The 13,048-nt window shown below is 37.9% G+C and overlaps 1 protein-coding gene across 2 annotated transcripts in view; it reads right to left on the bottom strand.

Annotated features, from left to right (window-relative positions):
* Nucleotides 1-10,114, bottom strand: part of SDHAF3 (succinate dehydrogenase complex assembly factor 3) — a 70,553-nt gene extending 60,439 nt beyond the window's left edge. The window contains exons 1-2 of one of the 2 annotated variants that reach the window (XM_059074746.2): nucleotides 9,852-10,114; nucleotides 7,990-8,056 (exon numbers count right to left, since the gene is read on the bottom strand). In XM_059074746.2, coding sequence (XP_058930729.1) covers nucleotides 7,990-8,056; nucleotides 9,852-10,025 — 241 coding nt within the window. In that variant the 5' untranslated portion in view covers nucleotides 10,026-10,114. The remainder of the gene's footprint in view (nucleotides 1-7,989; nucleotides 8,057-9,851) is intronic. The other variant, XM_059074745.2, reaches the window with a different exon arrangement.
* Nucleotides 10,115-13,048: the final 2,934 nt, after the last annotated feature.

Below are 13,048 nucleotides of genomic sequence, written 5' to 3'. Positions count from 1 at the left end.
TGACCATGTATATGTTTAAAATCTATTCAAATAAAGCATAAATATTTTACTGTTTGAAAACTTAGAAGTCAAAATTCAATTTATTTTAGAAATGCTTCAAGTTTACTAATTTAGGATTAGGGAAGACCAAAAACTTCTAAATAAGATAAATATGATCCTCCCTTGGGAACTGAGCTAAAAAAATCAACACACAATGGGAAACATCTGAATTCTCTCAGGCCCAGAAGACCAATTAGGTAGCTTAATCTATCAACACACTGATAATAATAATATGCTTTGGCAGAAAAAAATGTGCTTAAAATAAAAATAAAGTATCAAGAGGGGGCAAACTTCCTCATGTGTGTTCAGCACTGTCCAGGAAAAAAGGGCAGTGAAGCATCAGGACCCACAATGTTTTCTACTGTAAATTAAACGGATGTTTTTTTACTACAAGGCCAGATGAAAAATCTCTCATGCCTACCCAGTTCCCATTATTATTATTTTTTTTCTTTTTAGCATACCCACTGCTGGGTCTATCACCTGAGAGGATGAGAATCAAAACAGAACGGCCATCAGCAAAACTTCTGCAAACAATAAATGCTGAAGGGGTGGTGAAGAAATGCGTACCCTCGGTTCTAAGTGGGACGTGGTAAGAGCCCCTAATGAAAACACAGTGGAGTTGCCTGGAAAGAGTAAACATTGAGCGACCGTTCAATCAAGCGTACCCACTGCTGGGTCTATCACCTGAGAGGATGAGAATCAAAAAGACACGGGCTGGCAATCCTGCAATCCAGCAATGTTTACCATAGCCAACACTTGGAAGCAATGAAAATGTCCATCAACAGAGGAATGCAGAAAGGAGAAGTGGTCCATGTACACAATGGAATAGTACTCCAGTGAAAAGTAGAAATTCCATTTTAAAAACAGATATAAGTAAGGAGACACCAGTTTTTGGGGATTTCTCCAGACACATTCCACCGTAATTGATAACCGAGGAACACCACTGGCAGGAAGGTCTGTTTCACTAGTTACCAGAGTGGGAAATGCAGAAATGCTGCAGCCCTCTGGCCGTTACCTGCAACAGCAGCTTGAAAACCCATGCTAATGGTCACTTCATGTGCACAAGTACTGGAGGGCTGTCAATGAAACCTGCCCTCAAAATGTCTTGAGGGAGGTACTGGCCAAAATATTTCAAAATGTGGCACATACTTCAAGAAAAGAATGTGATGAGGTAAGCTACACACACAGTTTGAAGAAAAAAAGGACATCCCTGAAAGTTCAATTTCAAGGCTTTTTATGAGACACATCAAATCCAACCACAGAGGTATCGGCTCACAACAGTCAGAAGAACCATCAGCACCAAAACTACCAACAATTAATGCTGAAGGGGTTGTGGAGAAGGGCATACCCTCTACGTTAAGTGGGACTTTGCCGCCAGCCGCGGCGGGTGCTCAAAGTGTAGCAACAATCGACGAGAGGGGTTAGGGAACTGAACCCACCAAGGTATGGGATCAGAAGGGCAGAAGCAACTGATGGTTGCAAGGCCAGTTCCCATTATTTTAATTCCATGTTTACCAGGCAACCTTCTAAACATTAATTCAGTTTCCTAGAAAGCTTAATAGAGGTCCACAATCCCTTACTTGCCATTCTGAAGTCAAAGTTTCAAAAAACAAAAGCTCTTTCAGAACTCATCTGGTAGCAAATCCGGGCCTAAATGGATTATGTGAAGTGTTTATTTACTCTGCTTAATATTAACAGTCAAATGCTTTACTTCAGAAATATTAATGTACTTGATTACAGGGTACCACTCCAGATCCCACAGGGGTGTGTCTTAAAATTCAATCATACTCCTTCTTACCTTTCTAAAATCTAAAAAATTCTAAATTCTGAGACACCTCTGAAAGAAGTGTCCCTGGTTCTAAATATGAATATTCTGACTCCTGGAAAAGGAGAGCCCTCTTCATCAGCCCCCACTCCCCAACCCATAGAAATCAGCATTCTAGCTTATATTTCAGTATTACATAAATTTAGTTAGTGTGAATCTGAAGTCAATATTCGATCATCTCTGGGTATGCTGATAAAGTCCAATTCCAAATGTACAAGATCAATTACCAGGACTTACAATGACAATCTTGGGTGGCACAAACCTACCTAGAATCTCCTTCCTAAGCCTACTGGTTTCCAAGCCACCTTCCATCCTCTGTCTCACCTGCCTGAAGACAAACCAACAGTTAAACAGTTTCCTCTCCCAATCCTAATACATTGTCAGCCTTCATGCAACCTTTTACAAAACTTACAAAAAGAAAAGGTAAAAAATTAAAATAGATTTCTAACAGTTATTAAGCAGCAACTTAATTTTCATTAAAGTAAGTTATTGGAGAATTATGACTATTTAAGTATGATCTCTAAGAAATTAACATGAGAAGATCTTCACGTTGCTTAAAAAGACTTAAAATTATACCAGATAGATGGCCCTGATGACTCTTTTCTGATTTCAGTTTAGAGCCCTAAAGATTCTAAATTCTAAATGTCTTCTAGTTGTTAAGGAAAAAAGAGTAACTAGATAAAGTTTAATTTTTAATCTATACATGTTTATTCTTTCCCAGCAATGCTTTGTAGTTTTCAGTGTAGAGGTCTGTAGATCCTTTGTCTGAATTTTCCCTAAGCATTTCATATTTTTTGATGGTGATATTTAAAAAGTTTAATTTCCAAGTTTTCACTGCTAGTATATAAAAGTAGTTAATTTTTATATAATGATCATGTATCACACAACCTTGCTAAACTGACTTATTAAATTCCACAAGTTTTTTAGTAGATTACATCAAATTGTCTACATAATCATATCTCCTGTGAATAAAGGCAGTTTTATTTCTTTCTTTTCAATCTGGATGCCTTTTATTTCTTCTCTTATTTCAGTGGCCATTTACAATACTGAGTAAAAAAGTCTACACATTTAGATTGTTTTAATTTTACAAAACTCAGCAAGAAATAATTAAAATATATAGCTGACATTATTTATTAAACATGAAGAAGTCTAAGTTTAACCTACAAAATTTAAAGGGCAAAATTAGGAACTATATTTATAAGGTGCTAGCTGATGCAATGTATGTGTTTTCCTGTGCTTTGTGACACAAGATTGGTAACAAAAATGTTGAGTATATCCAACTGCATTGTTTAAAATCACATTTATTGGCTTTCTTATAATTACTAAAGTAGCACATGATCTGGAATTCTGAGGTACAAGGAAGAAAATTATAATCATCCTTAATCCCAGCACCCAAAGATAAACACTGTTTATTTTTTATTGTATCATGAGCAGTTTTGTATACCGTTAATTCTTCTGAAACACCATTACTAAGAGCTGCATACTATCCCATCCATCATATGGCTATGTTATAATTTCATTCTTCTGCCATCACTGGACATGTATACTGATTTAAATTTTTCACTATTACCATATACATTCAACACAGCAGTTAAATTCATATATAAATCAGAGAATGACCTCTTATTAGAGTCCCTTTTGCCCATTCCGGTATTAAAGCTGTTAAGTGTTTTCCCAGTCCAAGCTAAGTTCTTTTTATACTAATGCTATCAATCACCTACCACATTAATCCCAAATACATTCCATTTGCCTTTTAACTATTTTTTAATTCAGGAATTATTAATTTTATGTTAATGGTAAGTATTACAAAGAGAAATAAAATGTACTGTATTTTTATTGTCCGTGGTATTACTATGGTAACACATAACCCTAAAGCTAAAAGAAGATTAAAGAGAAAAATCAGTGGTGCCAATGAAAAGTGTAAAGTGGGTTAAGCCGTTTGATATAGTTTTAACTCATCTCCTAATATAATCATATCTTAGAGGTAAAAGATAACTTTTTGGTCCATCAGTAATTTCAAGGGTAAAATATTACTTCCCCTACTAAGACAACTGAAGCCAAAAATCACACAGGAAATATATGTGCCTCACTAGCACAATAGTTTAACAGTTACATTGCAGCAACTTCTATTCTCATGTCATTAATGAAAAAAATATTTGAGAAAAATGTGTCGCAATTAGCACCTTGGGCTAATAAACATACAAATAAATCATTACCTAAACAATACCTAAACATTTCCTAATTATGCTAAAGGTGTATTAGATAGAAACATGATTTTAAAAACTTCCCTGTACCTTATGAAAAATACCAAAAATGGAAAATAAACCAAATATACAAATAAACTAATAAGCAAACAAGCAAAATTCAAATTAAAAAATATATAATCATTTTACATTGAACAAAAGTTGAATAGTCTTTTGGAAACATTATTTTCCAAAATCTTAACTGATTTTCATGAGGTGAGAGCACAAGATTTTCATCGTACCTAGGCACCAAACAAGTCATTTTACTTCTACAGGCCTTAGTTTCTTCATCTTTAAAATGAAAAAACTGAGAATCCCCAGTTGGAGATGGCAGATTGGAGAAATCACAGAAGCTTATTTCTTATTTCTTCTCCCTTCCAAAACTCCACTGAATTAATAGAAAAACTTTTAAAGGAGCAATCCATAATGACTAAGAAAGGAGCCATTAGAAGCCAAGAGATTTCCATAAGGTTCTCAAGATGGAAAGCAGGTGGAGAAGTTTAACTAATAAAACAGCCTCCATAGAAGCAGCCACAGCTTAGAAAACAAAACAGAGAATAACAGCTGAAGATAAAGCCAAACTGCCAGAACCAACTGAACACAAACACCAGGGAGGTAAAGAAAATGAGGAGCAAGAAGCAAATCCAAGGGAGATTTACTGAAACTCTGTAATCCTAAAAGTAATTTTCTAATCAACAAGCCTACCTATATGCAGAGTTCTCAGTTTCTTAATGCTTTACTTGTAAATTTGGACAGATAACCAAATTCACAAGATACTTGAATCCTGAAAGACACCAAAATAAAATGAAAAATGTCCCCAAAACAGATAAATTAAGGAATAGAAAAAATATATTGCTCTTTATTATAAGCCCTCCCACACTATTTTTTTTTAACCACATACATACATTACTGTGGTTTTTCAAAAAAGCTTAAGAGCATTAACCGAAAAAACAAGTTTACTGAAGCAATGTGAAGCCCCTTTCAATCAATTCTAATACTCCCTATGTAAAATTTCAGACATCTGTTCTTATTAAGCAACCGTAAAATAATTTATCTCATAAAATAAGTAAACCAGTAAAATCCATATTATGCATATATATATAATCCTTTTATTAAATTCTACAGAAAAACTTCAAATTCTTAAGTCTGTGTGGTATATAGACATACACACACCCCTACACACACACAGATCTGTTTTAGAACCATAACTACTAGCATATTAATATTATCATGCTATTACCATTATTTTAAATCTATAAATTCCAATAACTTTAAAATCACTTAAATAAAAGGATGTACCTCTATGTTCCAGTAATATAGTATAAAGTCAATAATATATGCAATGTTGATCAAACTATGATTTTTAAAAACATCTTAAGTTACTTTATAACATAAGCACTGTTATAACACATCTGACACCAATAAAAGTTAAGTATTTCTAAACAAAAAATATCATAAAAGCTTCCAAATACTTCAGAAATGAAAAAAAAAAAGAAACATTTTATGTTCCAAGGATATCCTGCTTCAAATCCTCACCTTCACCCCTTTTTCAACCATTTGTTAAGGACCACAGTATGGCTAAAATTTTTTAAATGGTAAAGCTTAATGTAGAAAACACACATGTGTGACATATCACCATTCAATAAACCATCACCATCCAATAAACCATCACAAAAACACCACACTGAGTAACATGCAGAATAAACAGTACAACTAAGAGGTTCCCAGATGACTCCCTCATACTTGGTAGATGATCCCCCACACATATAATCCATCTATTGAACAGAGAGGTAATTCATTCCTTTTCTCCCACAAACTAAAATACAAAGTTCAAATCAGGATGTTCAAAAGCAACAAAATGAGGTCCTCAAATTAGGTAAGAGAGATGTACAATTATAAAAACTGCAAAATACCCATCCAACCCTAATTATATTAAGTTAAGGAAACTCTAAATATAGATGACATGCAACGTAATCATACATTTTTTAATCTGATGATCCACTTCAAACTCATAAGATATCCCACATGAGTTACAAATGGACAGTTACATGAAATTAGAAGCATCTCCTCCTCTCTAAAATGAATACAACAAAATAAAACAAAAAAGCAAATATTATGATAAAGACTATCATACAAATCTAAAGACAAACATAACCAGGAAGGGAAAAAGTATGTTCCTTTGCAGAAGTAGCTTAGGAACAACTGAGTACAGAAAGAAAAGAACAAAACAGTTCCGGCACTACACTACTACCTTCATCCTCTTTAACTCCTAAATGTTAGTGGTCTATCTTTGACCACTATCTATCTAACTTCCCCCGTTATACCCAGCCTGGGCACTTTAATTCACACCTTTGGACCATCAATTACAAATAATGAATTCCAAATCTCTATCTCCAGCCACAATCTGTCTCCTGAGTATCAGACTAAATATATCTCAGAACATCTCCACTTGACTGTCCCACCAGAATTTTTAACACAAAAATGTACCATACTGAAATCATCCCCCACCTGCTCCTCCTATATACTTATTCTGGTTATTGGTATTGTATTCCAAAACTTGAGAGTTATCCATTCTATGGCCTCCCCTCTAATTAATCCTGTATCAGTCACCAAGTCAAATCCCATTCTACCTTAAAAAGGGTAACACAAAAACCCATACTCTCCATCCTCAACACCTCTGTCTTGGTTCAGGCACATACATATTTGGGATTACTACATCTCTCCTAACAGTTCTCCCTACCTTCCATCTGTCTCATTCTTCAATCATTCCTTTCTATTGCTGTTAAAGTGATCTTTCTAGAATATAATTTGAATCATTTTCACCACTGCTTAAAATCTTTCAATGATTCAAAATAAAGACCTAAAATCCTTAGCAGAATATCCTGTCTCTTGTCACCTCTTTAGCTTTATCTCTTCCGTATCTCCCATGTAATACACTAAATTCTAAACACACCACTGCAGATCCTGGAAAAAGTCATACTGTTTCTTACCTCAATACCACTGCATAGGTTATTCCCTCTTTCTAGAGAGTCTTTTTCTTGACAAGGTAACTGTTACCTGCTCAAACCTCAGCTCAGACATTACACGTGGCCTCAGCTTCCTCCATTCCCTGCTTGTCCCTGCAGCACTTCAGAGACACCCTTTCATACTATAACCATCTATTATACTCTAAACTTGGACACCATAAAAGTAAAATACATATATTATTCATTGTTGTGTCGTACAATGCCTAGCACTTTGCCTGGCAGTAAGTGATCAATAACTACTTAAAGAATGTTTAAGCATTTTGCTTTTTCCAGAAACTTCCACTATAAACCTCCCCGAAGAGACACAGAGCAAAACAGCTACTTAAGGAAAACAATGGAAACCAGGCAAGAAAGCAACAAACACAAATAAATGGGGCAAAAAAATGAAAAATCAAACACACAGAGTCTTTTCAAAGTGGCTCCAAAGGAGCTGTGTTTTGTCTCACATTCTAACACAAACGTCTTTTACTTGCTATTTAATTTTCAACGTTTATTCTAATTTCCGAGAAAATAGTGGTAAGAAGTTCTTCTCTCCACAATTGGGTCGGCACAGAAAGAAAAATGGAAAGCATTACCTAAAACAGCTATTCTTCAAAACTGAAAATAGTCAGAACTTTAGAAGTGCCATAATAAGACCCCCTGATCTACCCAGCCCCAAATCCACTTTTAACAGTTGTCCCCTAAAAGGCTTGGGAATAAGATTACAAGGGGTATTTTACTAACCAGTTATCAAACATCTCTCCCTGAACTTAACATTTTTTCTCTATGGTAAGGAATTATATAAATTCACTATTAACTCTGTAAATATGCATTTACATTTTTATCCTTGAGATAAAATGAAATACTTAGCTCTTACCTTCCCCCAAAGGTCCTTGAACAGAAATTTCCCCCGATGAATTTGCTCTAATATTTGCCACAGTTTTCTGTGATCAGAAGGGAATAGATGAAAGCAAATAGAGATGAAGGGAATAGAGAACTCTCCTCCCAGTACTGAGTCCTCTCATATTCCTGATCCTTCCCTTCTCTTCTCCAGTGGTATCCGTAACCAACTTTGCCTTTTAGAGTAAAGCAGGTCTTCCCTGGTGGCGCAGTGGTTAGGAGTCCGCCTGCCGATGCAGGGGACACGGGTTCGTGCCCCAGTCCGGGAGGATCCCACATGCCGCGGAACGGCTGAGCCCGTGAGCCATGGCCGCTGAGCCTGAGCGTGCAGAGCCTGTGCTTCACAACGGGAGAGGCCACAACAGTGAGAGGCCCGCGTACCGCAAAAAAAAAAAGTCTCTTTCCTCTCGCCTTTTATCAATTTATTCTGGGTTCCTACTCTTTCCCTAAAAGGCTTCCCAGTTCTTAGGACCTCCCAAAGTGCCCTTATTTCTTCCCAACATAGAGCTAGACTTCTTCCTGTCCTGCCACAAACTGACTTGGCTTAAAAGATGTCACTTACACTTACATACACTAATTTAGAGGTGCATATTGTAAATACTGTTATGATTTTATAGATAAGAAAATAAGACTAGGAAAAGTGATCTGACATTTAATAAATGCCGGTACCTGAATTTGAATCCAGTTCTTCTGGCTTCAAGACCAAGTTACCATATTAAAAGAAAGCAGTCTGCATTTTAAGATTCAACTTCCCTGGCTCTAGGCAGCCTCACTACATCTAATACACATGATTTTTAGGCAAGTTCTAAATTTCACCATTGTCCTAAATGTCCCTCTTGCAAGCGTCAATGAGTCCACAATAAAAAACTCTGCAATTCAGTGAAAAAGTTCGGTGTTCACCCTAATGTTCACTCTTTATGATTTTTTTTAAAAAACCGACTTCAATAATCTCTATAGGCATCAACTTTTTAGGCTGAAGAATTGCTTACCTCAGTTCTTAAACCAACACTGCTTCATACTTTCAAACACCTGTCGCTCTAATTGCCAATTTCATTCATTTCTTGCTATTTGCAAATAACTAAGGGCAGTGCTGCATGGCTCCCAACCCCACGAAATACTCTAAATTAAATACTCTGAATATCATTTGACTTCACTCAAAAAAGGGAGGGAAAGTCAAAGGGTTAATCCCTAATGCATGTGTCTGATTAAGATTTAATGCAATGATGCAGAGCAATTCAACAGAATACCGTGACTTGAGACTACGAAAAAACCACTTTCACCTGACTTACCTCTGACCAGCATTTCTGCCCACCGCTTGTAATTACCCCCAGTCTTATCCGATTTCTGTATCAGTCAACTGAGAATATTATCAAGACCCAACAAAGAGCACTGGGATTTTAAAGATAGTAATTATTATAACAAGCCTCTAAAACTCTGAAAACTAGTAACGAGAAAACCATTAATTTATCAATAGGCGCTTGATACGTGCAAGGCATTGGAGGAGACAAAAAAGCTGCCAAACGGTAAGCTCTTTAAGCACTTGACGGTGACTTATTCAATTTTGTAACCTCCATCCTCACCCCTCCAGCGCCTGGCAAAACTTGAACTGAATTGGACACGCTGTTGTAACGGGATGTGCTCCAGCGAGGAGCCCGTGGGCTTTGGGAAGTATTGAACGGCTTTGCGCTGTTTAATTCAAACGGAACAGGCTGCCGCTGTGTTCCAGCTCGTGAGGCCCGGGGAAACCAGCCGGGTCAGGCGGTCTCTCCCAGAGACAAACCGGGACACAGCTGAGGGACCTCAAAGATCTGGGGCGAAGAAAAAGGGGCAGTTACTTGCCTCCCATTCCTGCAAGAATCGCTCGGCCTCGTCAGAACCAACGGTCTTATGTCTCCTAAATTCGTCCTTCACGTACTGGTCACCAAGGGCTTTGAGGTCTGGGGGCAGAACCCGGTGCAGCAGCAAAACGCGCCGATACAAGGCCCGGACACGCGAAACGTGCCGAGCTGGCATAACTCCGCGCGTGAACCACAGGCCGCGCCTGCGCAGAGAGACCACGCGCGCCTGCCTCTCCTTACAAGCCGAGTATAAGTAACCCAAACACAAGCGGAAGAGGGCGCGCGACTTTCATCCGGTTGGGTCCGTTCTAATATCAGGACCTTCCGGAAACGCGAGCTGCAGCGGCGGGCAGAAATGGGCCGGTCCTTCTCTGAAAGGGGCGTAGATTTCGTGGAGCGCCAGCGCAGCGACTACTTAAGGGCTGCGTCTGGGGCGGAGGGGTCATCCACCAGGAGTCTGTCTTGGGCGCTTGTCACTCCTCAGTTACACCCCATCATCTTTTCCATTCATCTTACCCTTTTCCCTCCTGATAAAGGCTTAAGAAAGGGTTCGTCAAAATCGGGATCCTCCAGGAAGCCTTCCATGGTTGGCTAAAGACACTTCAGATGTCTTCGCAGTGTTCCTGCGTTCTGCGAGAGGGATCCGAATGGGATTAATCTCTCCATTCACGAGCCCACCCACCCACGTACCTTGCACAGGGCTGTGCTCCTAATTTGTACCCTGAAGGTGTGGCCTGTTTCATGTAACTCAAGTGAGACCTGAGCCAGCAGGTTTCAATCCTTAGCTCATGTCAAGTTGGCTTTAGAAGAATAGAGAACATTTTAAATGTATTGTGTCCAAGGCCACGATCCAGGAGATTCTGATTAAATAGTCTGAGATGAAAACGTAGAATCAGAACGTTCACAAATCTTCACCTTTTACAACGGCGATACTGAGAGTGCGACCAATCAAAGCTGGCAGCAGTTTAGCCTCGTTCTTTCTGTCCCATCACACCTTTGGACCTTCAACAAATCCTGATGGCTCCACCAACAAAATGTATGCAGAATTTGATCATTTCTCACTACTCCCTCTTGCACAATCGTCTCTTTTTACCGGATGCTGTAGTCACTTTTTGTGTTTCTGCTTCTGCCACGATCAAACTTTGATCAAGATCCACCGAAACTGTAACAGCCTCTGCTACTGGTAGCATCTGGCTGCCTTATAAATCCTTGCTGGTTCCCAACACTCTGACCACACCTTTTTACATAGCTTTTTATTAAATTATTAATAGGTTAAAAAAAAATGTCACTACTCTGCTCGCCAAAATCCTCCAGTGGCTTCTCATTAGAGTAAAATGCAAAGACTCTCCACTTCTTAGCTCTCTAAATTTTCTCCTACTGTTCTCTCCCTAGTTGGCCGATTCCTGCCACACTCGTCTTCAAAGCCCCTAATTCATCTTTGAACAGGCCAGGCATTCTCCCAACTGAGGGCCTTGGTATTGGCTCTTCCATCTGCTTGGAATGTTCTGCTTCAGGTATCTTTCTTGGCTAATACCTTTATTTCACTCAGCTCATTACTTCAGGTCTCTTTCTGATTAAGATCCTCCCTGGCAAGCATATTTGATATTTCTACAACATCATGCTAAGAACTCCCTAAGCCCCCTCTCTGCTTTATTTTTCTCTGTAACACATACATATTTTACTTGTTTGCTTATTGCCTGCCCCCTCCGCCTTGCCCCCACTAGATTACAAATTCCTGGAGGGCAGGGATTTTGTGATTTTAAGGGTGTCAAGTGATTTATATGGCCTGCTGTTGATGAAAGGGTAAGAATGTGGGAAAATTTATGTGATTCCCTCCGAGACCCCAGATTTTTGTTTATGCAAAGACTTTTTGAAAGACAAAAAGACACACAACCCTCTACCAAGGGCAGGGACTTACTCATTTTGGTATTCTTTTCAGGGTCCACCGCAGTGCCTTACAAATAGTAAGCACTCTAATATTTATTCCCTTGAATGGACTTTTTCCTTTTGCTTAAATTGTAGGAAAATATTTGTTTAAAAGAACACAGAACATTTTTTTAATGGATTTAATTTGGTTTTTTGACAAACCACATTTATGAAGGATTGAATGGCAGCATGGTTATTTTACTTCAGGAAATTTTTTCTAACCATACTTCATCTCTTAATATCCATGTAAATTAAAAATTAATTTCTTGTTCCAGTTTACTTTTTTCTGGTTTTCTTTGGGGTTAAAGTACATGTATAATAAATGCTTCTTTTAGAGCCAAAGCTCTTTTAAAAATGTGGGGAAAAATTCTGCCGGTAAATTAACAAAACATAACAATAAAAGAATTAATTCAGCATAAAGGGAGCAGAAAAGGTCCATAAAGCATTGGGTAATCAATGCTCAAAAATGACAAATGATGGGTAAGAGAAAAGCCAAGACATAATGGTGTGGTTAGGCCTTGAGGAGAGGAATCAAGAATAACAGTGAGAATAATGGTAGATGACCTTTATTTTTTTACAGTGGGCTGGACAATGAGTTATGTTTTGAGGACAAAATTTTCTGTTTCTTTGACCTTCCAACTTAGGCTGACCAGTTTTCCTCTTGTGGTCAAAATAGCCATGAACTGAAAATAAGATCTGAGTTCTATTCCTGGCCACTAATCAGATCAGATCAGTACACTTCATGCAGGCCTTTCCTTTATCCTTCCTCCATGTAATTCGTTTTCCTGTGAGTTATTCAGCAAGTCACTCAAGCAATCTGCACCTCGATTTTCTCACATGTCAAATAAATTGGGTTAGGTAATTCTCAGTTCCTTTCAACTCTGCTAGTCTAATCATGATTTCTCCCCAATCCCCTCCAAAATTTTTTGTAAAAGGAGCAGCAGATATGTACCCACTCTGAAATAATTGCTTTGAAAAGATTTTTGTTTAAGAAGGGGAAACTCCTCAAAATTTGAATCAGAGGTCTCCATGTTTTCCTTTATGGAAGTGCAATTGACAAAGAAAAACCCAGAGGGAAAATTACTTTTGGAAGTGCGTTTTACTTTTGTCATATTGAGTTTGCAGGGACAGCCTATGTTAAATGATGCATTGAACAAGTTGCCTAATAGTAAAAGTGCTGTTGGTCTAAGTCAGTGGTTTTCAACTTTGGCTGCATATTACAATCACCTGGGAAACTGGTTTTAAAAAACTGATAAGGCCCACTCCAAACCA

Source organism: Kogia breviceps, chromosome 9, assembly GCF_026419965.1.
Source record: "Kogia breviceps isolate mKogBre1 chromosome 9, mKogBre1 haplotype 1, whole genome shotgun sequence".
Taxonomy (NCBI): domain Eukaryota; kingdom Metazoa; phylum Chordata; class Mammalia; order Artiodactyla; family Physeteridae; genus Kogia; species Kogia breviceps.
Note: the sequence above shows the minus strand (reverse complement) of the source record. Positions and strands in the feature narration are given on the sequence as shown.